At 59.6% G+C, this 26,564-nt stretch overlaps 2 protein-coding genes across 5 annotated transcripts; both read left to right on the top strand.

Moving 5' to 3' along the window:
* The first annotated feature begins 112 nt into the window (after positions 1-112).
* CARMIL3 (capping protein regulator and myosin 1 linker 3) lies at positions 113-17,341 on the top strand. Of its 4 annotated transcripts, none has more exons than XM_065940634.1 (40): positions 113-902; positions 2,354-2,448; positions 2,758-2,808; positions 2,913-2,972; positions 3,058-3,173; positions 3,366-3,463; positions 3,701-3,771; positions 3,869-3,942; positions 4,153-4,228; positions 4,307-4,395; positions 4,857-4,951; positions 5,185-5,271; positions 5,484-5,593; positions 5,727-5,804; positions 6,387-6,463; positions 6,543-6,647; positions 6,740-6,809; positions 7,231-7,312; positions 7,445-7,541; positions 7,691-7,745; positions 7,826-7,998; positions 8,238-8,306; positions 8,523-8,616; positions 8,702-8,800; positions 9,229-9,357; positions 9,524-9,637; positions 10,020-10,195; positions 11,116-11,203; positions 11,358-11,495; positions 11,775-11,838; positions 11,956-12,164; positions 12,552-12,652; positions 13,270-13,585; positions 13,879-14,007; positions 14,643-14,709; positions 14,814-14,903; positions 16,377-16,495; positions 16,581-16,761; positions 16,938-17,048; positions 17,177-17,341. In XM_065940634.1, exons 1-40 carry the CDS (start codon positions 863-865, stop codon positions 17,200-17,202), a joined length of 4,119 nt encoding a protein of 1,372 aa, XP_065796706.1. In that variant the 5' UTR covers positions 113-862; the 3' UTR covers positions 17,203-17,341. The 4 variants fall into 4 exon arrangements, with proteins under 4 accessions (XP_065796706.1, XP_065796705.1, XP_065796704.1 ...); XM_065940633.1 differs by having other exon boundaries at positions 12,549-12,652; XM_065940632.1 differs by having other exon boundaries at positions 12,549-12,652; positions 17,174-17,341.
* Positions 17,342-20,674: 3,333 nt separating this feature from the next.
* On the top strand, positions 20,675-25,340 carry CPNE6 (copine 6). The gene is made up of 15 exons (XM_065940763.1): positions 20,675-20,842; positions 21,261-21,440; positions 21,793-21,867; positions 22,027-22,101; positions 22,219-22,302; positions 22,393-22,482; positions 22,834-22,938; positions 23,165-23,251; positions 23,479-23,538; positions 23,800-23,933; positions 24,009-24,063; positions 24,154-24,205; positions 24,527-24,660; positions 24,763-24,999; positions 25,203-25,340. The coding sequence occupies exons 1-15, from the start codon at positions 20,675-20,677 to the stop codon at positions 25,338-25,340; spliced, it is 1,674 nt and encodes a 557-aa protein (XP_065796835.1).
* The last annotated feature ends 1,224 nt before the right edge of the window (positions 25,341-26,564 follow it).

Here is a 26,564-nt window from a genome sequence, read left to right as displayed (position 1 = left end):
CAATGTGCTCATTTTTCAGTGTAGGGTGCATAGGTGTGATAGCCGAGCAGAGCATAAGTCTGAGTGGACTGGATTCCCCTACTATATTCCCAGATGCTAAGTTTGGATCCTCCTAACCCTCCTCCCTGTCTCCAGGACCTGAGCGTAATGCTGGGGGTGGAGGTGTTTGCAGAGCTGCCAGCTGGGAGGAGGTGGCATGGGAATTCCCAGGTGCTACTCTCGGCTCACACCCGCGGGGATGGCGCCAAGAACATCGCAGGGATCACCGAGGCCGGGCAAGTGGGAAAGGAAGGTCGAACTTCCCCAGATGTGGCCAGGTCCTCTCCTAGCATCACCCTTGGCCGCAAGTTCCTTCCTTCGAGGGTCAGCGAGGACGAGCTAGACGCGTCCCGAGCAAGCAGTAAAAAGGGAGGAGCCTGGCAAGGATGACCCCGCGAGGGGTACCCAGGCCCACAAACAAAAGAAATAGGTTCTGCTGACGGTGCCCGAGGAGTGGATGACACGGAAAGTGAGGGCGCTGTCCCCCCACCCGGGAGATAGCCCGAGCTCCAAGGCGACACGCACTGGGCGTCGCACGCGGGAGCCGGCGGGAGGGGTGGGCGCGAGCGCGCGCAGGGTCTCACGCGGCCGGGAGGCGCGGCGCGCATGCTCAATCCGGCACCTCTCCGGGCGGGGCGGGAGACCCGGCGCTCCGAGGCGGGGGGAGGAGCGCTCGCGCAGCCGCCCCTGACAGGAGCGGGCTCCGCGGCTGCTGCAGCGCTCAGCGCCCGGGCCCTGCCGGAGCCGGGTCTAGCATGTGCCGCGGCTCCTCGGCGGCGGCGACGGCGGCTCCTCTGCAGCAACAGCGGCAGCAGCGGCCGCCATGGCCAAGTCCAGCGCGGAGCTCACCCGCGAGCTGCAAGGTACGAGGCTGCGGTGGTCTCTGGGACGCTCCGTCCGGGAGCCTCCCAGCCCTAGTGCGTTCCTCCTCGCGGTACACCCCGGTCCCTCCGCCCCTCATGCATCCCGGTTCCAGGGCAGCCCCCTGCCCTTGCATCCCAGCTCGGGGCATCGCTGTCCCCAGAGCATTCTCCTCTGCCCCTTCGCCTCGCCCGTCAGGACCTACCTGTCCCAGAGCCGCCCGTCCCGATCTTCAGTGACAGGTGCAGTCCCTTCACGCTCCCTGGGGCTGACTCTCAGCTATCCTGGCCCATCCCTAGGCGAAGCATCCAGTCTCCCCGCCGGAGAGTCCCGTTTCCCCCGCCGGGCGGGGCCAGGCCCGCCCCGCCGGGTGATGGGAGCTGCCCCAGGTCCTGACCGCCTCTAGGCTCAATACCCTCCCTCCTCCCGGCCCCGCCCCGGAACTGGCTCCAAAGAGCCCCTCCAGAAGCCCGGCTGTGCCCAGGCCAGTGGGGGCAAAGACGGGAGTTAGGGCAGAGGGCTTGGATTGGAGCTAAAACCGGGAGCAGGGTCTCTGCAGCTCACCTACAACAATCCCCATACCAGCCTGGCCCCTGCTCTCTACCCCACACCCACACCTCAAGGCCTCTCCTGTTTGCCTGGTTCTCAGACTGTTCCAAACCAAGACCGACCCCCCCCCCCCCACCAGCACAGCCACAACCCTGACCCCCAGAGGTGGGAGCACAGGCTAGCCCACGCAGAAACCAGGACTCTCAAGGATACTCAGAGGCATACTACACCGTGCCGATTTCCCACACCTCCAGAGGCACACAAGCACAGTTGTGAGATGTGTGTACACACATCTTTACAGAAACTGCACACACACACGCACGCGTGCACACGCACACGCCCTGGGATATCTGGATGATTCTCCAGCAGATGGATACGGGACTCGTTTAAACATGAACTCCTTCCTACCTCCCTACCCCCCACCCACAGGAGAACTGGCTGGCTCTGTGCCCCTTTCACAACTGCAAGTATAGCATACTCATTCACGCTTACCCATCCCCAACACAAGCTCCCTGGCATCTTCTTCACACACATAGTAAAAGGCAGACACCACACCCAGACCATCAAGCATGTAGTGGGACACCCCCGCACCCCTAAACACTGACTCACTCTGTGGGGGCTGACAGCTGCTGGGGTGCACGGGTTGGGAAAATCCATCACACTCTCCCAGAGTGCCACCCAAGTACTGTCCCTCAACTCAGGGACATCAGAAGCCAGAGTTTTCTCCGTAGCACCCCTGCCTCTCTAATAGAAAAAGTCACCCAAGAAGGAAAGGTCTCAATTTCTGTTCTTCGTCTCTCCCTGATTCTCTCTCCTCCTCTCTGACCCTGCCCTTGGAGGGCCTTGGGTGTGTGGGGGAGGCTGGGGTAAGGGGGCCCCTGAGCAGCCTACCACCCACCTGCAGACAGCATCCGGAGGTGCCTGAGCCAAGGGGCTGTGCTCCAACAACATCGCGTGAAGCTGGAGACAAAGCCCAAGAAGTTCGAGGACCGAGTACTGGTAAGGACGCTGGACTAGAGGAGGGGAGGAGGAATCAAGGGCACCTGGGCTGGTAAAGGCGAGGAACCTGGGGGGCAAAGGAGACAGAGGTGGAGGAATGCTAAGAAGACATAGCCGTGGGAGGGGGAGGCTGGACTGGCTGGATGTCCAGGAAGCTGGGGCAGGGCATAAGAGAGAAGCGGGGACTTCCAGAGCAGAAGGCCAGCTGGCAGGAGGTGCACACGGACTGAGGGGCTGACAGAGGGCAGGGGGACTAGAGCCCAGGAAACTACCATTTGCTGCTGACACTCTATTTTTCCCTCTCTGAAGGCCCTGACCTCCTGGCGTCTCCACTTCTTCCCCCTTAAAGTCCCAGCCAAGGTGAGTTGGGCTGATGAGTGGGAGAACACCCAGGGTGCTCTCCTCTGAGCCCATCAGCCAGGCTCTGACCAGGAGCTGCACGTTCCCATGCCCCCACCCCTCAGGTGGAGAGCTCCTTCAATGTCCTAGAGATCCGCGCCTTCACCACGCTCAGTCAGAACCAGGTGAGCACTGGAGTGTGGGCCCCCCTCCTGGGTCAGCAGGAGGAGGGGACCTGTGTCTGAGGCCCTGCCGCTCCCTCTCCCCCAGATCCTAGTGGAGACGGAGCGTGGCATGGTGAGCATGCGGCTGCCATCAGCTGAGAGCGTGGACCAGGTGACGCGACACGTGAGCTCTGCCCTCTCCAAGGTCTGCCCTGGCCCTGGGTGAGTGGCAAAGGAGGAGTGTCTCTCCTCCTCCCCCCTCCCTCCTTCCCCTGGTCCTGGGACCCCATGGCATCAAGGAGAAGAGCTCTCATGTCCCCAGTCCTGCTTTTCCTGGGGATCCAGAAGCTGTAACAGAAGAAAAATTGAGAGCCTCTTTCCACCCCTCTTGGGATGGATTTGTTGTTTTTCCAGGAGTCTAATCCGGCGTGGAAATGCAGACACCCCGGATGGGCCCCGAGACACATCCCCCAACTCTGAGACTTCCACATCCACCACCCACAGTGTCTGCGGTGAGCAGGGGCAGATTCGAGGGAAGGGGGGCCTACACCACCCTGCCTCTTGCTCAGTCCTCTGTGTATAGGGCTTTGCCTGCTCTGAGACTCCACAGCTCCCAGACCTCAGAGGTTCGTGATGCTGCAGGAACCCAAGACACTGGCACATAAAATGACCTTGACATTTCCTTGAACTCCAAGTCTCTTCCCCACCCCCTTAGCCTTTAAGGAGCCAGCCCATCTCCTGCCCCACAGGTGGCTTCTCTGAGACCTACGCTGCCCTGTGTGACTACAATGGGCTGCACTGCCGTGAAGAGGTGCAATGGGTGCGTTTGCGCAGGGACCCGGCAGGGGGCAGGTGGGACCCAGTGGGAGGGGGCCAGGAGGAGGAGAGCAGATGCGAGCCAGTTCCACCTCTCCAAGGATGTGGACACCATCTATCATGCCGAGGATAACCGAGAGTTCAATCTTCTGGATTTCAGCCACTTGGAGAGCCGGTAAGTTTCTGGGATAGAGACTTAACCCCGCATTCCAGCCTTGGCCCAGCCCTGGCCCTTCTGGTCCCCCCCAGCCTGGGCTCTGTCTCCCAGCCCCCACGCCCACTGCCCTCCACCCACCTAGGCTTCCAACCACCCCATCCTTAGTGTCTTCTCTCCTGCCCCAGTCACCTGCTCACCACCTTCCTGCCCCCATCGATCTTCCCACAGAGACTTGGCCCTAATGGTGGCAGCCCTGGCCTACAACCAATGGTTCACCAAACTCTACTGCAAAGACCTGCGGCTGGTAGGATCTAGGGGGAATGGGGGACGGGAGAGTAGTGCCCTTCCTGGCTCCTGACCACATGACCCCCTCTGTCCCCAGGGCTCCGAAGTGCTAGAACAGGTGCTACACACCCTGAGCAAGTCGGGGAGCCTTGAAGAGCTGGTGCTGGACAATGCCGGGCTTAAGACGTGAGGCCAGCCTCCTTCTTGGGCAGTGGTGCCCCTTGATGTAGTCTTAGGGTCCCAGAACCTCAGCGCATGATGTAGTTCTCGTGATGTAGAACCATCTCATCCAGCTCCTCACTTTACAGAAGAGGAGACTGAAGCCCAAAGAGGGCGCACAGCAAGTCCCACCTAAGCCTCCTGACCCCCAGCTCCACGGCCTTCCCCAGTGTCTCCGAGCCCCATCCCCTTCTGCCGTCAGCCACAGAGCAGACTACTCTGCTCCGGTCTCGAGGACCCACAGCTGGGCTTTTTCTCAGCGCCACTCCCCAGGTACTCCTGAGTGACAGCAGGCTCCCTGCAGGCCCCGAGCTGCTCCCCACCTGTGGGGACCTCTGACCATCACGGCCCCAGCCAGGCAGGCAGATGGAGGAGGAGGGGAAGCCCAGAGCCTGGGACAAACACATCCTTCCTCCCCTTCCCTGAAGGGACTTTGTCCAGAAGCTGGCCGGGGTGTTTGGGGAGAACGGGAGCTGTGTGCTGCATGCCCTCACTCTGTCCCACAACCCCATCGAGGACAAGGGTGAGCCCCGGCCCTGAATCCAACCCCCACCGCAATGCAGACCCCCCTCCAGCCCAGCCCAGAGCCCAACCCCGGGCTGAACAGGGACTCTCCGACCTGACGCCAGCCCCTATCCCAATACCTCCATCCTAGACCCCAGGCCCACATTCCACTCAAGCCCTCCATCTGACTCTGCACCACCTGCCCCCACTGCCTATCTCTCAGGGAGGCCCTTTTCTCTCTCCACTCCCCAGGTTTCCTCAGTCTGAGCCAGCAGCTCCTCTGCTTCCCCACTGGCCTCACCAAACTGTGCCTGGCCAAGACTGCCATCTCGCCTCGAGGTACTTGCCCCAGGACCCCTGACCTCTGACCCTGACCCTCCCACCCCTCCCCATACTGCCTTCAGTGTCAAGTCCCAGAGGCCCTGCCCATGCACACGGCATCCCAGGATCACAGAAGGGACAGGAGCACAGCTGGAGAGTGGGGAAGAGTTGTGTGCAAGGGGGAGAGGTGGGGATGGGGGCCAACCCAGCCCAGTGCCCGCTATCCTCAGGGCTCCAGGCGCTGGGCCAGACCTTTGGGGCCAACCCGGCGTTTGCCAGCTCCCTCCGGTACCTGGACCTGAGCAAGAACCCTGGGCTGCTCGCCACCGATGAGGCCAATGTGAGTCCATGAACAGAGCCTCAAGTCCCTGCAGAAATACACTCAGGGCCTGGAGTCTCTGCCCTTTAGCCCTGGGGAGGGGAGGAGCTCTGTCACCCCTCCCCCTGCAGCCCCCTCTGTCCTTCCTTCCCAGGCCCTCTACAGTTTCCTGGCCCAGCCCAATGCCCTGGTACACCTGGACCTGGCGGGGACCGACTGCACCATCGACTCGGTGAGGAGTTGGTGATGGGGCAGCCAGCCTGCAGGGACTTGGGGAGGCCAGGGTGTGTCTCTGCCTCACCTTGTATTCTCTGGTCTCTACTCTCTTTGAGTAGAGAGATGGGCAGAGCTGGCAGGATGACTTCAGGTTATTCCTAAGCAACCCCAAACCTCACTCCCATGTGACACTTTGTCTATGCACTGCCCAAGGTTGTGCTGGCTGTGCCTGAAGGCCAGCCTGGACCCATCCCCTGGCTGTCTGCCCCAGCGCAGGGCTGAGTCCCCCCAGAGGAAAGGACTCATTCCGTAACTTGAACCACCCACCTTCTAAGCCTGTGGCGGCCCTGACTTTAACACATCCACTGCCTATGAGCCTCTCACACCCCTGGGGCCAGGCCGGTGGGAGGAGACCCACTTTCCACAGAGGGGCAACTGAGGCTTGAAGAGGCTAAGTGGGGCAGGCAGAGCAGGACTTGCACAGACTGACCAGCAAGGGTGAAGCACCAGGACCTTGGTGGGGTTGGAGGAGGGAGTCCTCGCTGTCGCTCCAGCAGCCCTCCCAGCCCCATGAGATGTGCCCTGTCTCCCCCCACAGCTTCTGGGCGCCCTGCTCCACGGCTGCTGCTCCCACCTCACCTACCTCAACCTGGCTCGAAACAGCTGCTCCCACAGGTGGGAGCGCAGGGGTGTGGGGAGGGGCGGGGCAAGCCGTGGGCACCCCCTCCCTTGCTGACCCCAGACATCTCCGCAGGAAGGGCCGGGAGGCCCCCCCGGCCTTCAAGCAGTTCTTCAGCAGCGCCTATACTCTGAGCCATGTCAACCTATCGGCCACGAGGCTGCCCCTGGAGGCCCTCAGGTCGGGTGGGTGCAGGGTTGGGGGCGTCCGAGGGGGAGCTCTGGGAGAAGGGGCGAAGGGTAAAGGTGGGCCGGCTGACCTTCCTCCCACAGGGCGCTGCTCCAGGGCCTGTCCCTCAACAGTCACCTCAGTGATCTGCACCTGGACCTCAGCAGCTGTGAGGTGAGCCCCCGTCCCCCACCATTCATCTCTCTCACCTAAGTCAAGCTCTGACTCCACGTTGCCTCTGCACTCCCCCTCTGCAGCCCCACAACCTGACCACACCTCCACTCTTTCTAGAGGTCATTTCCAGTCTCCGGTATCCCCTCCCTGACCGCTTGGGGATGGGAAATACCAGGCTTTCCCAGCAGATGGCAGGAGCAGGCTGTCTCCAGAGCAGCGGCCCAGAGATTTTTCTGGCCGAAGGAAGGGGAGAGAGCCCTGGGGAAGGATCTGGTGTGGAGAAGGGGCCTCCTGATTTCACACCCGAGACCCAACTTGACCTTGAATCCTGGCGTGACTCCTCTTATCTCTGAGCATTAGAGGGGCCCTATCTTCCACTCCAACCCCTGCCTCCTGCCTCACCCCTACTGTGTCCCTACAGCTCCGCTCAGCTGGAGCCCAGGCTTTGCAGGAGCAGCTGGGGGCTGTCACCTGTGTGGGCAGCCTGGATCTGTCAGACAATGGTGAGTGGGGGCCCTTCCCTTCCTGGGGGCCAGGTGGGGTGGGGACAGGGGCCTAGAGCCTGACGGAGAAACCCTCGGGTGACTCCCGTGAGCCTCGGGCCTCAAGTTCAGGCCTCTCCATCTGCCGGCCAGGGTTCGACTCGGACCTCCTGACACTGGTGCCTGCACTTGGGAAGAACAAGTCTCTCAAGCACCTGTTCCTGGGCAAGAACTTCAACGTCAAGGCCAAGTGAGGCCCCCTCCCTATACCCCCAGACCCCCGCTCCATCATTGGCCTATCCTTTTGGCTCACTGCATCACCCCTGACCACCTTTCTGCTGCTCCAGTAGCATGACCCCAGCCCCCTCCCCTCCTACTCTGAGCCCCGACTCCCCGCAGGACCCTGGAGGAGATCCTCCACAAGCTGGTACAGCTGATCCAGGAAGAGGACTGTGTGAGTGCCGGGGCCTGGGAGGGGACCTGCAGTGACGGGGGCTGCAGGGACCGGGTCCAACCCCCCACTTGCCCACACAGTCCCTGCAGTCACTGTCGGTGGCAGACTCCCGGCTGAAGCTTCGCACCAGCATCCTCATCAATGCCCTGGGCAGCAACACCTGCCTGGCGAAGGTGGATTTGAGCGGCAATGGCATGGAGGACATCGGGGCCAAGATGCTGTCTAAGGCCCTGCAGATAAACTCCTCCCTCAGGTGGGGCCCACGCCTCAACCCTCTCACCTGGTGCCCCAGCCCTGCCCCAAACACACATACCTGCCCTGTCTGCTGCCTCACTGCTTATACCCCAGTTTCCAGGAGACCCTTAGTCCCAGGACTATCTCTGAGTCAGCCATTAACCAGGAAAGGTGGGAGGGCTCCCGGCAGGGGTGTCCCTGCTCCCTAAGAGAGACCCAGTAGGAGGGGTAACAAGCTGATGCCCACCCTTTCCCCAGAACTATCCTCTGGGATCGGAACAATACATCCGCCCTGGGCTTTCTGGACATTGCGAGGGCCCTGGAGAGGTGAGTAGGCTAGAGCCCTGCCCTAACCAAGCCCCCAGCCTCCCTGTACCTGGATCCAGCCTGAACTTCACAAGCCCCAGTCCAGCCCACCTGACCTAATTGCATAAAAATGTTGAGGAGGACCATGGAGGGACATGGTCAGCAAGAGGGGGGTGTGGGTAGCAGGAGCCTGCCCTGCACCTCCTCCCCACCCAGCTGGGCCACTCTGTCCCACAGCAACCACACGCTGCGCTTCATGTCCTTCCCAGTGAGCGATATCTCCCAAGCCTACCGCAGCGCCCCCGAGCGCACCGAGGACGTCTGGCAGAAGGTGGTGGCCTGAGCAGGGTGGATCCCCTGGGGCAGGGGCCAGCCCGCCTGCCCTGGTCCTGACCCCACCCACCCATCATCTCTAGATCCAGTGGTGCCTGGTGAGGAACAATCACTCCCAGACATGCCCCCAGGAGCAGGCCTTCAGGCTGCAGCAGGGCCTGGTGACCAGCAGCGCCGAGCAAGTAAACGTTTCCCTCGGGGACACGGGGGTGCACGTGGCCTTGCGGGGAGCACAGGGGTGATGTGTTGGAGTGCAGGGCGGGGTGGGGAGGGGTCAGGAGAGAGGCATCCTGAGGTGCCTACAGCTGGACTGAGCGTGTGGGAGAGCAAACGAACGTGCAGTACTTGGGCCCCAAATGTGAGAGAACATGTGGGCAAACAGCAGGGGTCCCAGACAAGGGGTCCCAGGACTGCGGGAGCTCTGCTGAGCGTTCAAGAAGGACCTCCCAAGAAGAGGAGGGGACAGGCCACCCGCAGACGTCACCCTTGCCCCATCAGTGCCGGCACCAGTGACATGGTCCAAGGGAGCCCAGAAATGGGGCACCCAGGGCCCACCTGGGAAGGTGAAGAGGTGGGGGTCCCCCCTGACACTCCTGCCACTGTGCTGCAGATGCTGCAGCGACTGTGTGGACGGGTGCAGGAGGAGGTCCGGGCCCTGAGGCTGTGCCCCCTGGAACCTGTGCAGGACGAGCTGCTCTACGCCCGGGATCTCATCAAGGATGCCAAGAACTCCCGGGCGGTGAGCGTTCTGCAGCCCCTGACAGTCTGGAGGGCACAGGAAGGCCACGTGCCAACCCAGGAGTATCCAGCCCCTGCCCCGTGCATCTACCCTCCTAGCCCGGGGCCCCCAGGGACCCAGAGAGGCCCAATTCTGGCTTTCTGATCAAACCCTGTTCCTTCTCCAGCTGTTTCCCAGCCTCTACGAGCTTGGCCATATGCTGGCCAACGACGGGCCTGTGCGGCAGAGGCTGGAGTCAGTGGCCAGTGAGGTGTCCAAGGCTGTGGACAAGGAGCTGCAGGCAAGTCCCAGGGGACCCTTAGCCAAGGGCAGAAGTCAGCACAGGGGGATTACTGTGGGCTAGAAGGAAATACAGAGGACCACCTACATGCCCACTGCGCCAAGGCATTGCCAGAAAACTGGGCTTGGATGTTTGCTGTCTTAGCCCCTGAACTCTGACCTCTCCCTCTGGACTCTGATCCTTAGACTGACTCTCCCCTGTCCATGTGTCCACGTGGTAGGATGGCAGGAACACTGACCAGGATGTGGGGAGGCCTGAGTGTCCGAGGCTCTGCTGCTAACCTGCCCTGTGACCTTGACGAGCTAGACATGCTGCAGTCTCTTCCGTTGTGGGGCCAGCCCTGACCTCCTTGGGGCTCTGGTCTCCTTTCCTCCCACACTAGGTGATCCTGGAGTCCATGGTCAGCCTGACACAGGAATTATGCCCCGTGGCCATGCGGGTGGCCGAAGGGCACAACAAGATGCTGAGCAACGTGGCCGAGCGTGTCACCGTGCCCCGGAACTTCATCCGCGGGGCGCTACTGGAGCAGGCGGGACAGGATATTCAGAACAAGCTGGAGTGAGAGGCAGGGGCGGGGCTGGGGCGGGCTGGACTTGGCCTTGAGCACTTAGGGACTCTGGGGCCCAGCTATCAGCAATGAATAATGAATGACAGCCTCCATTATAAGAGATGAATCTTTAACCAACTGCAACCTTGCTATTTAGGGTCTGACTGGTCTTTGCCCTAGAAGTGTAAATGCTGAGCTGGGGTTTAGGAGTCCAGACAGTGCACACAGGTGTACACATACACACAGCTGCACACAGACCCCAGGAATTGACCTCTAAAAACAAAACACAACCTCCTGAGAGGTAGAGACAAAAAATAAGGGTACATGAACTGCACTGCCTATGCCCCCAAGTTTTCATGGCCCCTCGAGCACTCTTTCATTCCAGTCCAGGTACCACCTCTCAAGACAAGGAAACGAAGGACAATTATAATCCAAACCCATGAAACAGGCAACCTCAAGAAGTACTGGTTCCTGCTGTTACAGCAGTTGTTGTTCAGTCACTCAGTTGTGTCCAGCTCTTTGCGACCCCATGGACTGCAGCACTCCAAGCATCCCTGTCCTTCACTATCTCCTGGAGTTTGCTCAGACTCATGTCCATTGAGTCAATGATGCCAGCTGAGGCCAGCAGAATTCACTCAGCAACTCGACTTGCCTCTCGCTGTTGCCCTGGAGCTCCAGGGGCCTGACCCAGAGCCCCTCTGCTCCTCCTTCCCCGCAGTTCCTTTTCGTCCACCCTCCTCATCCACACACCCCTAGGCTGGAAGGGCTGTGGGTGGAGCTGAGTGGTAGACCCAGGGTACCTTGTACAGCAGCTGTGTTCTCCCTGGGCGGCCAGGACGGCTGGCCCACTCCCTTAGGCATCTGGGAAAGGCTGGGGCAGAGACTCCGAGGTGGGGAGCGGGGAGCTGAGTAGCTCCTCCTGTGCCCACAGTGAAGTGAAGCTCTCAGTCGTCACCTACTTGACCAACTCCATAGTAGATGAGATCCTGCAGGAGCTATACCACTCCCACAAGAGCCTGGTAAGACTTCTGAGCCTCCACCAGGTCCAGGGAGGGCCTCTACCCCATCCCACATCAGCCCACCTGCCCCCCCAACCCTCCCCGTCAAGATCCTGAGAGGCAGACAACCTCCTTGGGATCTTGATCTTCCTTGTTCACATCTGTCCTTCCCTAGGCCCGACACCTGGCCCAGCTAAGAACATTGTCAGATCCACCAGGGGGGCCAGGCCAAGGGCAGGATCTGTCCTCCCGTGGCCGAGGCCGGAACCACGACCACGAGGAGACCACAGATGATGAGCTTGGAACCAACATCGTGAGCACCCCCACTCCTCTCCTTAACCTTGGCCCTGCCCCCAAACCTGCAAACCACTGCTCCTTTCCATGTCCCTGGACTCCACCCTCTGCCCCACACTGGGTCTCATCCCCTCACCCCAGTCCCTCCCAGCCTCTTCCCTCCTCCCATTGCCTCCGCTGCCTGAGGACAGGGAGGCAGGATAGACTCTAAAGAAAAGACTTCATGAGGAATGGGAGGCTCCAGGTGAGTCTCCTGGGACTTGCCACCAGGCCCCATCATTCGCCTCCCTCTCTGCAGGACACCATGGCCATCAAAAAGCAGAAACGCTGCCGCAAGATCCGGCCAGTATCTGCCTTCATTAGTGAGTCTTCCAGCCTCCGTGCTAATGGCACTGATTCTGTTTCTTTTATCTCTGCCTCTCCAGTCTGCTCTCTCCCCATCCCTCCTACTAGTCCCTCTAACACTGCTCTCCCCACAGGTGGGAGCCCTCAGGACATGGAAAGTCAGCTGGGGAGCCTGGGAATCCCCCCTGGCTGGTTCTCAGGGCTCGGGAGCAGCCAGTCTGCAACTAGTGGTTCCTGGGAAGGTCTATCCGAGCTGCCCACTCATGGCTATAAACTAAGGCATCAAACACAAGGGAGACCCCGGCCCCCCAGGACCACTCCTCCAGGACCTGGTCGGCCTAGTGTGAGTCCCTAAGGCCTCACCAGAGGACCAACTTCACTTAGCAATGCCAGAGCCAGGGACTCTAGCTCTAGGGCACCAGTGCCAGAGGTCCTAGCCTTGCGGGATCGGGCGGGGGCCCAGGCAGGCCATGGAACAGAAGAGGAAGTATCCAGATTGGATGGAACTAGACCTGGTCACAGATAGGAAATCTGTCTGCTGGACAGTGGCAGTTCTCATCTTGGTGAGAGTCAAGAGCCGCCAGGCTTGAGATACCCATGTAGCCTGAAGTCTGTGTTTGCATGGGGTCAGGAGGAGGCAAGGTCAAGTCCCAGGGGGCTGGCCTTGAATAGAGGGGAGGAGGGCTTCCTCACCCAGATAATATATCCTACAGGACTTTCCTCCCAGCAGGCACCAGTACCTGGGACCCGTCAGGAGAATGGAATGGCCACCCGCCTGGATGAGGGGCTGGAGGACTTCTTCAGCAGAAGGGTCATGGATGAAAGCTCCAGGTGTGGCATCCAGGCGCACCCCCAATTTCAGGAGGCCCCGAGGCCCTAGAAAAGCTCCCGTGTCCACCCACCTCCCAGGGAGGTTTCTCCAGTGGCAGTCTCTCTAGGACATTTCCCCCCACATTCTCTTTCTTCCCCACCCAGCCCTTAATTCCCATGTTCTCTGAATCTCCTTAGGACAGCTGGAAGGAATGGGGCTGGAATGAGCCACCAGAGTGAGATTGCCGGAGCTGGGGGTTGGGTAGCAGCCCTGGGACGGGATGATAGTGGTGCCAGGCCTGGAGGGGACATGCTGTCACTGTCCTGCACAGATGCCCCAGCATCTCTCCAGAAGGAACTGGGTCACTTGGAGAGGCTGAGAGGAGGTGGGGGAAGGGGTCCCTGGGAGGGAAGAGACTGCTGGAGGGTTACGACAGGAAAGGTGAGGACACCATCGCCTGGGAATATGTAGACGGAGTTATGGAGCAGCAGGGAATATTAGATGAGAGAGGAGAGTGGGGGATTCTGAGAACCACGACGGGCTAATGCCAGCGCCACCCTGGGCCCGGAACGACCTCAGCATCTGGCATTGGGATCTCCCCACGACTTTGTCACTAACTCACTCCAACCCTGCCCAGCTACCCCCGGACTCTGAGGACTCTGCGTCCAGGCCTCTCCGAAACGCCGCTGCCTCCACTCCAGAAGAAAAGGCGCCGAGGCCTGTTTCACTTTCGCCGGCCCCGGAGCTTCAAGGGGGACAGGGGGCCAGGCTCCCCCACCGCGGGACTCCTCCTCCCTCCTCCCCCACCCCCACCCCCGACTCAGGAGAGCCCCCCCAGCCCAGATCCCCCCAGCCTTGGCAATAACTCCTCCCCCTGCTGGAGCCCCGAGGAGGAAAGCAGCCTCCTCCCCACATTTGGTGGGAGCCGGGGGCCTTCCTTCCGCAGAAAGACAGTAAGTGAGGCAGGAGTTCTGAGTCCTGGTTTGCTGCCCCCACACAGCCCATCCACCCCAGGCAATTAATGGCAGGATGCTAGAACTCAGGGATCAGGAGAACTTTGTCATCCCAGCTCTCCACTCCTTGGCTCCTTGGGCTAAGCCTGGTGACCCAGACTCCCGGCATGCAAATGAGGGCAGTGGAAGGGCTCCTCAGATGGTCTGGGTAGGGCTTCCAGACAGGGGGCTTGGAGGGGTGTGGAGCCCCTTCTCCATAAGAGACTGCTTCTAGGCCTGTAACCTTGTTCCAGGGCACCGAGGGGGCAGAGCCTGGGGAGGGAGGCCAGGCCCCCGGGACAGCACAGCAGCCGAGGGTCCACGGTGTCGCCCTTCCTGGGTTGGGAAGAGCCAAGGGTTGGAGCTTTGATGGAAAACGAGAGGTGAGGGGAGCCTGGGGTGGCAAACTGGGGGTCCCACAGGTCCCTGCTTACCATCCTCCCCTCCCCATGGGCCTGTGGTTGGTAGGTCAGTGGAGAGAGCAGTGCTTTGGAGAGGAAGGTGTGTGCTGCGATTCTGCCCCTACACTTGGTGCGGAACCCTGGACAAGTCACTTAACCTTCCAGAACCTCTGTTTCCTTGTAAAATGTGTGGCCCCCAAAATACTTAACTTCTAGAGCTGCTTCCCAAATTTTGGTGACCTGATCACCACTTTTATGCCTGCTTTTAACTTATCCACATACCATGGCATTATTTAGATAATATTTTTATTGAAATCAACTCACCTTTTTAAACTCAGTCTGGACCTAAGCATTATCATCTATTAAAATCGCAGGCTTGTACTAGTCATGTTTTTTCTATGACACATAAAATAAACACATATTAAAATAACAGTATATTAATTCATGTAAACCATTTCTTATGTCCCCTAGGGGTGGTATGGGTATCATTCCTTGAGGAAAAGCGTCTGAGTGTCTAGGGACCAGTGACATGAGATGCTAGAGCAGAAGCCCCTTGCTAATCGCAGTCCCCACATGGAAGAGACTTCTTTTATGACCTGACTCAGCTGTCCTTTCAGGGCACAGGCCCAGACCTGGAGGGCAGCGTCCAGGCTTGGCAGAAACGGCGTTCTTCGGATGATGCAGGTGAGAATGGTCGCTCTCACTTCCTTCCTTTGACCCCTCTCTCAGAGCCCCACCTAACATGCGTTTCCCCCCTCCCCCTTCCCCACCCTCTCCCTCCACTCCAGGGCCTGGAGCCTGGAAGCCCCCACCGCCCCCTCAAAGCACCAAGCCGAGCTTCAGCGCCATGCGCCGAGCAGAGGCCACGTGGCACATAGGTATGGAAAGCCTCTTTTCCGGCAGCAGCTCTGAAGGCCCGAGTGTGTCCAAAGAGACAGAAGCCAATCAAGGTGGGGCAGTACAATGTCAACATTGTGAAGATGCTTCAGGGTATTTACAAAACTACATCCAAAACAAACAAACCACCAAAGAAAGGCCCCACAGAAGAAAAGTGCCTTGCCAGGCTGAGCCAACAGGAGCAAAACTTTGTGGATGGTTCCAGGGAATTCTCTAGAGCAGGGGCCATCAGCAGAATGGTACACTCCATAAAGAAGGCCTCTCTCTGTATGTCAGCTGGGGAAATGGTGGGCAGTACCAACCAGGTCCACCTCAAACATTCCAGTCTCCTCCACAAATAGCTCACCAGACCATCCTCTGCCCACCCAGAAAGATGCCACACAGAAGGGGCAAGAGCCCCCCGCCTTGGAGGTCAGACACCCTGGGTGTTAGATTGGGCTCAGCCACCACCCGTAGTGTTGACCTCAAACAAGTTATTTACCTTCCAGAATAAAGGGTGGGGGATCATAGTATGATGAACCTCCCTCCCGCTAGGTTCAGAGCACCTTTCATTTAGGGAGCCACTAATGGAAAACCAGTCAGCTTGGCATCATTCTCAGTTCCCGCAGGCCTGGAATGTGACCCTCCAACAACATTCGACAGGGACAAATCTCCCTGGAGAGGTTGACACTCCCTTCTCTCCTCCACTCCCACCCCAGGGCTAGGGCATGAGGGTGCCCTGCAGAGCTAGGCTGGCCTGAGGCTTGGCAACGCCTGGGCACCTGCCCCATCCTCCAAGGCCAACATATCACCTGGGACATCTTCCCTGAGGATCCCGTCCCATAAGCAGGCTAGCTAAGACACCCGAAGAGGGGTTCCGGCTTTCATTTAGGAGACCATGGCTGTTTGGTGCTCCCCACTTCCCCCCCCCCCGCCCAACACACACACCTATTGCCAGTACCCTCCAGGTCTTCCTTACCTGCACCTCACAGATACACACACAGACAGTCCCATCCACGTGACATATCCTCAGCTCGGAGTGCATAAAGCCACAAGGCGGGGCTAGGGTGCGGCGAGAATGCCAGGCACCTCTCCTCCAGATTCACCACCTAAATCAGACTGGCAGAGAGTCCTAGGAAGGCCAGGCTGCAGCCTTGGCAGGGCCCCGGGCCACTGCAGCCCTGGATGGGCAGCCATGCCTGTGGACCCAGCAGGCTTCAGACCCTGGCTCTGTCCCTGCTCTTCAAGGGGGTCAGTCCGAGCTCCCTGCAGACGTGACAGGCTCAGGAGGATCCTGGGGGTCAAGGGCTAAGGAAACCGGAGAGCAGAAGGGGACATCCAAGGCAGAGACAGAGGAGCAGAGGGGCTTGGAGGGGAAAGTCCTGGCCTCCAGGGCTTTACAGGGACAGGGGACTGGGAGGGCTATATGCAAGAATGTCTTTTCCTGCAGTTTCTCCTCTCTTCCCATCCCCCAGCTGAGGAGAGCGCCCCCAACCACGGCTGCCAGAGCCCCAGCCCAGCCTCCCAAGATGGGGAGGAGGAAAAGGAGGGGGCTGTCTTCCCAGAGAGGACGGTCCCCACCAGGAATGCTAAGGTGAGAGCCAGCAAGCTGGTGGGGAAGGAACTTTGATGAAGCAAAAGGACAAATTAACTGACCCAGCCTCCTTCTTCTCTGCCAGCTGCAGGACCCTCCATTAGCTCTGAAGCCCCCCAAGCCCGTGGCTGTGCCCAGGGGCCGCCGGCCCCCACAGGAGCCAGGGGGCCGGGAGGAGGTCGAGACTGGGGGTGCAGCCCCAGGAATGAACACACCCCGGCTGAGGCTGGGCTCACAGCAAGACCAAGAGGAGCCTGAGATCCAAGGTGTGCCACCTGGCAGGAGGGGCTGTGGGGCACCTCCGGGACCTTGCTGCTTCCCCACCCCCAGGTCGCTTCCTGGGCAGAGGATGAGTAGCAGACAGCCAGGAGCCACGGCCTGGGTGAGCACCCAGCCTGGGTGCTCCACTCACGTGCCAGGCCTGCCTTCACTGTCATTGCAGGGCCCCCAGATCCAGGCCGCCGGACTGCCCCCCTGAAACCTAAGCGGACACGGCGGGCGCAGTCCTGTGACAAGCTGGAACCTGACAGAAGACGGCCCCCTGACCCCACAGGTGCCAGAGGGGCGGTGAGAGGGTGGTCCCCCTGCCCACCCATCCATCTGACGCATCGCCCGCGCATGGGGACGCATCTCCCCGCTCTCCTTGCCGGGGAGACAGGGTTCCCTGGATTTTCCCAGCAGGAACCAGTGAGCCGGGAACAGACTGACAGCCGCTACCGCACCCTCCCCAGCCCTCCTCTCGACATGTGCCTCACAAGGACTCCAACCCCCACCTGCCCCCACACCTCCAAGCCCCTCTGCCAGCCCCTGTCCCAGGGGCACAGGATGAGGCACGGGGGACCAGAAGTGGGGGAGCAGCCTGGAGAGAGGGAGGCTCTGCTTGCTCTGCAGATCTTAGGGGTGGGGGGTGTCTCCTCTCCTGGGAGGGCGGATCTGTCCCTCTATCCCCAGGGGCTCTCTCTCCACTTGTATAGAATAAAAAAACAAAATCACTGCCTGCCTGAGTCTCTGTTGTCTTCCTCATTCTCTGCTCCCATTCCCCACCAGCTGCTCCCCTTCCCTTAAGCCCCCACAGTGGGGAAAAGTGGGGACCATTCCCCCCAGAGATGGGGCTAGAGCTCTAAGGGAAGAGGTGGGAAAGATTGGAGAGCTGCTGGATGGGAGGGGGCTCGGAAGGCCCTAGGCAGCGGGGTGTCATTTGCAGGGTCTGGGCTGAGAGCTGGCTGCAGAAGGGGCGAAGGTGGCAGAAACCAGCATCAGTGTGTGTTGGGCTTTGGGGAAGTACAGTGGGATCAGGGAGGTCCTGGTTTCCCAGGAGGAGATTGGGAGCAGTATGCTGTGTATGTGTGTTTATGTACAGGCAGGCTCACTAATGGTGGAATTAAATGGTGGTGTGTCATCCCGGGGGCACCATCAGTAGTCAGAAATCTCAATAGTAGAGTGGCCTGCAGGTGAGCAGAAGTGCCTGTAGCGAGAGAAGATCAATGATTAAAATTAATCGTTTCCCATCAGTGTACTAACAAATGCTAGCTTGGCATCCGAGATGCTGCTCAAGAGCCTCTTCCTCTGTGAAGCCCTTCCTGATGCCTTCCCCTGACTCATCCAAATTGAGCCCTTCCTCTTGTGGCCCATTGCCTCCTCAGTAGATGCATACTTTTTGCCTGTCATATCTCAATGCATTTGTTCTGATCATCTCTGTGGGACTTTTGTTCTATATGCACACACCTCCCTGAGGGGCAGGAGCTGTGTCTTAGTCCCTGGTGTAGCCCCAACCCCTGGCACAGTGCCTGGCACCCAGGAGATGCTCAATAAATTGTTGCTACCTTAATACACGAGCAGCTTTGGGAATGGAAAGTGAAGTGCCCTGGTGACCCTTCTGTCATACTCATCCAGACCACCATGTTCCCAGATGTCTTCACGTGCAGCGTCCAGACATTTGCTCCTTTCCCCTGGCCTCACTAGGGAATGACTAATGTCTTGTTTGCTCAAGATCTGTGCGTGGCACGGCCCCTCCCACAGGATGTGGCCATATGGGCTGAATCTCAGGGTTGGGGGTGAGTTACGGGCACCAGGAAGATGCCTCCGGAATCAGTCCAGCACATCTGCACACACTGGGAAGCCCCTGTCTTCAGGGGGCTTCGTGACCGGGATGTGACACTGTGCTATTAAGCAATTGTGTCCGTTTCCTTGTCTCCCTGTTAAAAGGTGGAACTTTGAATTCTAAAAGCTATGAGGCTCAGCATGATATGTAATGTCCTTTAAGGGACACGTGAAGATCTCCATTCTGTTGTATTCAGGTTGGTGGGCGTGAATGAGGGTATGTGTGTGTGTGACAAGTATAGCCCTGTGTTCTTCTGTATGTGACTGCGAATGTCCTTAACAAATGTGATGTGGAGAGCGACGTGAGACCGGGTGTGTCTCCCCGTGCGTCCCCAAGGCTGAAACTGTCATGGTGTCGCGGTGAGTTTATGTGCTGGCACCTGTTTGTGTCAAGATTGTGTGTGAGCCTGTGAGTCGTGGGTGCGTATGTCTCCCTCAGCTCCCGGCGTGAATGTGTGTGTGTGCACACACCACCGCAAAGTGTGCCTCTCTGTGATGCTGGGTGTGGGTGTGGCAGGAGGGGAAGATGTATGTCACTGTGTCTGCGGGGGTCCTGCCTCCGAGCCACCCTCAGCCCGCCCTCCTCCCCTGGCTCCGTGGCTCCCTCCCAAGCAGTGGCCCTGCCCCCCTTCTCCCTCCCAACCGGTCTGTGCAGGGTGGGGGAGCTGGTGCTTCGGCCCCCCCACCCCTCCCCATCCAGGCCCCATAAATAGCAGCAGAGCCGGAGCCGGAGCCGGCGCCAGCGGCTGGAGCAGCAAGGGAGTCAGGGCCAGGGCCAGAGAGCCGGAGAGAGGAGCCCCCGACTAGAGCCCAGGTGAGCCCACCCTTCACCCCTCTCCCAGCCCCAGCCCAGCCCAAACCTGGCCCAGTCTCCATAACAACATCGCCCCCCGCCTCCAGAGAGGTCTCCAGTCCTGCCCAGTACCCTCACCACCACATGCTCCTGCCCGACTCAGGGGATCTGTGGGAACTGGGAGACTTGTGGCTAGAAGGCAGAGCCCGCCCGCCCCAACCCAGACCCTCCCTCACATATCCAGAAAGGCACACACTGTGGGGAGGGGGTACCCAGCCAGGGAGGGGTCCCAGTTCTGAGGGAGATACAGGAACTGTCACAACCTCCTGAAGACAGACACCCGACTAGGGGGTAGACACAGGGTGGGGGCATTCAGACACACCAACGTACACTCGCTGGGGAAGCACGACATGAGATCAGACAGCCTCACCCTGAGAAGTGGACAGACACAGAGAGATGGATGGACCGGCCATGAACTCGGGCCAGCGTACCCCTGCATGCTGCTGCCCGAAGCTTGGTACTGTTGGGGGAGGGTGGCGTGCGTGCATCCCACGGGCAGCATGGAGGGGGCCGAGGCTCCCCAAAAATCCTGTCGCTAAGAGACAGCGCCAGTGCTGCCAAGAAGTGTGAGAACAAGGGAGGTGGGGAGGAAAGCCAGTGTTGTCATAGTGGGAGCCACTGCCAGGAACCTAGAGGAGATTTCAGCAGGGGCCGAGCTCTGCTTCTCTGCAAGCCCACCACCCCTCCCTTTCCACCAGCCAACCAGAAGGTGAGTCGGGGGAGGTGGATGGGGACAGCCCTGCAGGGCACCTTCCAACCTGTCTCCTCCTGCCCACCGCAGCTTCCATTCCTGACTATCCTCTTCAGACTTGCCGGGGGCCCCCTCCACTCCCCTCCCCACCCCCTTGCCCCAGTTCGGCTTCCTCAAGCCAAGACTGAGTGCAGCGCTGGCTCAAACATCAGTCGGGAAATAGCAGAAGGCGCTGATGTAGCGGAAAGTGTGGATCAATCGATTGCCTAGGAACCAAGGCTGCCAGGAACCCCCAAGCCCTCTCCAGCCCCATCCATGCACACAAGGCCAGCAGCGGTGACAAGAGGACTCCCTGGGCAGTGCAAGAGTGAGAGGCTCAGAGCTCAGGGCGAGCCGAGTGAGGCCAGGGGGACGAAGATGCCAGGGCCTCCGGAAGCAGGGCAAGGGGGTGGGGCCCGGGCTGCCAGAGACAGACCCCTCCTCTGGCAGGTGTCCCCCTTCCAGTGGCCAGTGTCTGCTCTGTCCCCGCAGAGACATGTCCGACCCAGAGATGGCCTGGGTGCCCGAGCCCCCAGCCATGACGCTGGGGGCCTCGAGAGTGGAGCTGCGGGTGTCCTGCCACGGCCTCCTGGACCGAGACACACTCACCAAGCCCCACCCCTGTGTGCTCCTCAAGCTCCACTCCGATGAGCAGTGGGTGGAGGTGAGAGTGGCCAGCCTCCCCTTCACGGACCTCTGGGACTGAGAGGGAGGAGGCTGGGTGGGGGCAGCCACGGGGGACGGTCAGGACTCTCAGGGGCCTCTTCCAGTCTGGGTGGGCAACCCTAGAGATGAGGGTGCCATCGCAACACACACAAAGCATTTCACAGGGACCAAAGCTCACAGGGTCCTATGGGGTCCTGAGATGGCCCCCAAAGGCAGTGGCGCTGCTTCCAAGTATGAGAGCCCCAGAGGGCTGATGGTCCTAGGGGCAGGCAGCACCCTAAGCTCGGGGTTCAGCCCAGGGAGGGAGGAGCCAGTCCGGGGCACGGGAACCTGAGGAAAGCTGGCAAGACCGGGGGCAGTCCAGGACAGAGCAAAGCAGCCCGGGTTCCCAGAGGTGGGCTCCCCTCCTGCCGCAGGTGGAGCGCACCGAGGTGCTGCGCTCCTGCTCCAGCCCCGTCTTCTCCCGGGTGCTGGCCCTGGAGTACTTCTTCGAGGAGAAGCAGCCCCTGCAGTTCCACGTGTTTGACGCCGAGGACGGATCCACCAGTCCCCGCAACGACACCTTCCTCGGCTCCACCGAGTGCACCTTGGGGCAGGTCTGCGTTCCCACTCCCACCCCCACCCCCACGGTTCTGCCTCCGGAAACCGAAAGAAGACAGAATAAGCTGCAGAGTTAGTTCAGTTGGGGGGTTGGATCCCATCTCCGCCATTCACCCGCTGTGCAGCCATGGGCTAGATATCTAACCTCTCTGAGTCTTAGTTTCCTTATCTAAACAATGAGGGATCACAGTGCCGATCTCTTAAGGTTGCTATGGAAATTAAGTCCAATTCTAGCCCAAGTGCAGCCCCTGTGAGCGATCGAAGCGCGCTTATTACCCTGCCCCTTGTACCCTGGCCAAAGCAGGTGGGGGTGTCACAGCTGGGGTCTCCCTCCAACTCCATCCCCAGATCGTGTCACAAACCAAGGTCACTAAGCCTCTGCTACTGAAGAATGGGAAGAACGCGGGCAAGTCCACCATTACGGTAGGCAAGGTCACCGGTACTCACCCGTGGGCAGGGCATTCAACACCCCTGCAGGGACAACCATGGTGACATCCTGCTCCCAGGGCTGGCGCCCACCTAAGGGAAAGGGCTTTGTGGGGGTGGCGTGGGGGAATCCTGCCACTTGTGTCCCCCTTGCAGATTGTGGCCGAAGAGGTATCTGGCACCAACGACTATGTGCAGCTCACCTTCAGAGCCCACAAGCTGGACAACAAGGTTGGAACCCCAGAGTTTAGGCCCCCATCTCCACTGTTAGGAAGCCTAACCCTCGGGGTTAGCCGCCTCCCCTTCAGACCTCACCAGGCTCAGGGACCCTTTTCCCTGCATCTCCAGGACCTGTTCAGCAAGTCTGACCCTTTCATGGAGATCTATAAGACCAACGGGGGCCAGAGCGACCAGCTGGTCTGGAGGACGGAAGTGGGTGCCTGAGGCTGTGGGGAAGGCAAGAGGAAGGGCAGAATACGTGAACCTAGATTGGCGGTGACCAGCTCTCTGTGCCTCTCCAAGGTGGTGAAGAACAATCTGAACCCCAGCTGGGAGCCGTTCCGTCTGTCCCTGCACTCCTTGTGCAGCTGTGATATCCACCGGCCTTTAAAGGTGAGGCCCCACGAGTAAGGGCAGCCTCGGAGAGCATCCAGCCTCTGCCCGAGACCGTCCACCTGAGGGTGCAGGCCCCTCCCTCTCCCCCTTTCCCACTGTGGGATAAAGAACCAGTCACAGCTCAATGTTCCTATATCAATGTAGCTTCTATCAGAGGCCAAGTCCCAACCAGACCGAGCCAAAGGATGAAGTTCAGCAAGTGGCTTCTCTGGACAGATTGAGGACATCTGTTAGGGCCTAGTGAGTGTTAGGGCCCTACTTCCCTGAGTCCCTCCTCCTGCCCCCACTGAACCACTGCAAAGCCTCTCTGATCCTGACCCCTGTCCCTGTTTCCCCTTGCCTTTTCAGTTCCTGGTGTATGACTATGACTCCAGTGGGAAGCATGACTTCATTGGCGAGTTCACCAGCACCTTCCAGGAGATGCAGGAAGGAACAGCAAACCCTGGGCAGGAGGTACTGCAAAGACCCCCCTCCCCAAGAATCCCACCAAGATCCCTGGGAAAATCCTGAAGGAGATAATGAACAGTCCCTCACACGCGATAGGAGGTGGAGAGGGTGGGAAACTCAGGGCTCAGCCTAAGGACTGAGCCGTGAGGGTCCTGCTCTGGGAGGCTCCACTGCAAGGGGGAGGAAAGGTCACATGATGAGACCCTGGGCTTGTGGGGTATGTGGGGTCTAGATGCAGTGGGACTGTATCAACCCCAAGTACCGGGACAAGAAGAAGAATTACAAGAGCTCAGGGACCGTAGTGCTGGCCCAGTGCACGGTAAGCAAGCCCTTCCCCACCCCCCACAACCCCATGGCAACCTCAGATTCAACCTTGCCCTCATTACAAAGAGCATTTCCCTGCTCCTGGGACCTGAGAACCCTCATCCTATCCACCACCAACTTCAACCTCAAAAACTCTGGCCCCTCCATTTCCCCTGCAGAAGCCCCACCCAGCTCCCTCCTCAAGGGACCAGTATTCCACCTTATCTCCCCTCTTCCCACCAGGTGGAGAAGGTGCACACCTTCCTGGACTACATCATGGGGGGCTGCCAGATCAGCTTCACGGTAAAGGTCTGGGGGTGAGGAGGTAGCCAAGGGGGCGGGGCCAGGCCCTGGTGAACAGAGGAGCCCAGAATCCACACTGCCCTTCCTTGGACCTCTAAGGAGCCTTAGCATGGCCAACTTGTTCCCCTCACTCGACTCCAAGATGAGGCTACCTGGGGGCTTGCTCAGATTCCCCTCAGTCCTCCCTACAGACCCTACCTCTGACCTGGCCTCCCTGGTGGCTCTCACGGATGCAGCATATCCTCTCCCCATCTGCACCAGGTGGCAATCGACTTCACGGCCTCCAATGGGGACCCAAGGAGCAGCCAGTCCCTGCACTGCCTGAGTCCCCGTCAGCCCAACCACTACCTGCAGGCCCTGCGTGCAGTGGGAGGCATCTGCCAGGACTACGACAGGTAGCAGGAGATGGGGTGGGGGATGGGCTGGGATGCTTTGCCCGATGGGCCCCCATAGCCTCTTCTTCTCCCCAGTGACAAGCGGTTCCCAGCATTTGGCTTTGGAGCGCGAATCCCACCCAACTTCGAGGTAGGCTGGGCAAGGGTAGGAGAGGAGATGCTGGGAGACTCAGACAGGAAGGAAAAATATCCGCTGGCTGGCCTCACCTTCCCCTCACAGGTGTCCCATGACTTTGCTATCAACTTTGACCCGGAAAATCCTGAATGTGAAGGTAAGAAATGAGATTCCCACCAGCCCTGCCTCCCTTCATACAGCTTGCTGCCCACTCCCATGCGGGAGCACAGACTCCATTCCCTTGGGCCCAGCCCCCTGCCCCTTCATGGTTCCAGTGTCTGCATGCATTTGGTAAGACTTTCAGCCCCTGACCAGATATCTGCCCACCCAACTCTACCAGCACCTGAACCATCCAACTCTCCTGCTTAGTGAGGATCATGGTGGCAGGGCAGTCCTGAGACAAGGAAATGCCTCCTTACTTTAGGGAGTCTGGAAGAGCTCCCTGCTAATCTCTGCGCTCTCACCTCTTTGCCCACAGAGATCTCAGGGGTCATTGCCTCCTACCGCCGTTGCCTGCCCCAGATCCAGCTCTATGGCCCCACCAACGTGGCCCCCATCATCAACCGCGTGGCGGAGCCAGCTCAGCGGGAGCAGAGCACTGGCCAAGCCACGGTTATGTGTCCTGGGGCTGGAGCCGGGGGTGGGGGTGGGGGTGGGGGGCGGGGCGCGCCAAGGCCTCAGAACTGACCTCTCCCCCACTCTGTCTGTCCTCAGAAGTACTCGGTGCTGCTGGTGCTCACGGACGGTGTGGTGAGCGACATGGCTGAGACCCGCACCGCCATCGTGCGCGCCTCCCGCCTGCCCATGTCCATCATCATTGTGGGCGTGGGCAATGCCGATTTCTCTGACATGAGACTGCTGGACGGCGACGATGGTACCTTGCGCTGCCCCCGAGGGGTGCCCGCGGCTCGCGACATCGTCCAGTTCGTGCCGTTCCGGGACTTCAAGGATGTGAGTGCCCGGAGCCCCGTCCCGGCCGAAGGGCTCCTCAGCTCCTCCTGCCCTCCAGATCTGACCCATCTCTCCCACCTGATTGACGTCCCACGAAAGGCGCGGGAATCCGGCTGGCCACCCGCAGCTCCACCCCTCACCTGAGCCCCGCCTTCCCTCTCTCTACCTCCCCTAACCGCTTTCCCACCCCAACCCCGACCCAGGCCTCACCCTCGGCGCTAGCAAAGTGTGTCCTGGCCGAGGTGCCCCGGCAGGTGGTGGAGTACTACGCGAGCCAGGGCATCAGCCCCGGGCCCCCCAGGCCCTGCACGCCAGCCACGACCCCCAGCCCTAGCCCATGACTGCCGACAGCCTGGCGGACACTCCCTCAGTCTCTCAGTGAGTCCTGGGACACCAGAGGGTGGGGCTTGGTGGGGTCCCTCTGGGCTGGGAGTGTGGCGTGGAAGCGGGTGCTTATGACTGTCCCACTCTCCCCCAGGTGCCTGTCCTGACCCTTGTGACTCAAGAGACCATGCCTCTCCCCCTTGGACCGGGTGTGCCCTCTGGGTCCCGGAAGTGAGCGGTGAGCCCCACCCCATCTCTCCAGGCCCCAGACTCCTCAGCCTCAAGTCCCCTCGGTGACTTTCTTCAGTGATCCTGACTTTCTGGCCATTAATAAAGGGAAGCACTCCTAGCACCTCAGCCTGTACCCATCATGTGTCAGACGCCCATTGGGCCGTCCATAACACCCCACACACACCATTAAGAAATGGGGACCAGGACCTTTTGAACTCTGAGCCAGAGATCCCCAGGCAGTCTGATATCTGCAGTTTTACCCCAACTATGTGTGAATGAGATCTGAGGAGTCCCTACCCTCACCTCCCAACTTTTGGGCTGGTTGTGGAGGCGGGGGGTAGCCCAGGCTGCCTGGTGGCTAATTACCAGACATGGAAGGGTAATAAGGGGCTGTCAAGGGGGCGAGTTGATGCCCTCTTAAGCTGTCTCCAGAGAATCCTAGCTGAGCCCCCCAGGGGCTGAACTCCAGCCCCCACACAGCTGTGGGGCGGGCTGAGAAGCGGGGAGTAGGGAACTGAAGGAGGGCAGCAGGTCTGCTAGTGAATTATGAATACAGAGGGGGTATCTAAGGTCTGTGCAGCCTGATTTTCCTGGTGCATGAATGTGTGTGTGTGTGTGTGTGTGTGTGTGTGTGTTTGTTCATGAACTGCATAAGCCTTTAGTGGTTCAGAAGTCCAGCTGTGTACATTTTTGTTGTTGTTGTGTCTCAAGGTTTGTGGGATCTTAGTTCCAGAGATTGAACCCAGACCCCCACAGTGAAAGCTCTGAGTCCTAACCACTGAACCGCCAGGGAATCCCCTGTGTACTCTTTATAATATGGACAACAAACAGTGCCATTTAGCACATGTGAAGCTTTGTGTTTAGTGCTTTAAATGTGTTCACTCTCACTAGGTAGTTACCATTATCTTCCCCATTTTCCTGACAAAGCAAATGAGGCTTGACTGAAGCTTACCTATAGTCAAAGAAGAACTAATAGGCCTAGAACTTGAGTCTGGACCCATATGAATAAA

The sequence above is a fragment of the Muntiacus reevesi genome, chromosome 7 (genome assembly GCF_963930625.1).
Source record: "Muntiacus reevesi chromosome 7, mMunRee1.1, whole genome shotgun sequence".
Lineage (NCBI taxonomy): Eukaryota > Metazoa > Chordata > Mammalia > Artiodactyla > Cervidae > Muntiacus > Muntiacus reevesi.
Note: the sequence above shows the minus strand (reverse complement) of the source record. Positions and strands in the feature narration are given on the sequence as shown.

Bases quoted from the DNA above. Each gene is read 5' to 3' on its own strand.
- CPNE6 (XM_065940763.1), top strand. From the start codon at position 20,675: ATGTCCGACCCAGAGATGGCCTGGGTGCCCGAGCCCCCAGCCATGACG. The intron at 22,102-22,218 runs GTTGGAACCCCA...CTGCATCTCCAG, and splicing joins CCCACAAGCTGGACAACAAG to GACCTGTTCAGCAAGTCTGA. The intron at 22,303-22,392 runs GTGGGTGCCTGA...TGCCTCTCCAAG, and splicing joins AGCTGGTCTGGAGGACGGAA to GTGGTGAAGAACAATCTGAA.
- CARMIL3 (XM_065940632.1), top strand. From the start codon at position 863: ATGGCCAAGTCCAGCGCGGAGCTCACCCGCGAGCTGCAAG. The intron at 5,594-5,726 runs GTGAGTCCATGA...CTTCCTTCCCAG, and splicing joins TCGCCACCGATGAGGCCAAT to GCCCTCTACAGTTTCCTGGC. The intron at 8,801-9,228 runs GTAAACGTTTCC...ACTGTGCTGCAG, and splicing joins TGACCAGCAGCGCCGAGCAA to ATGCTGCAGCGACTGTGTGG.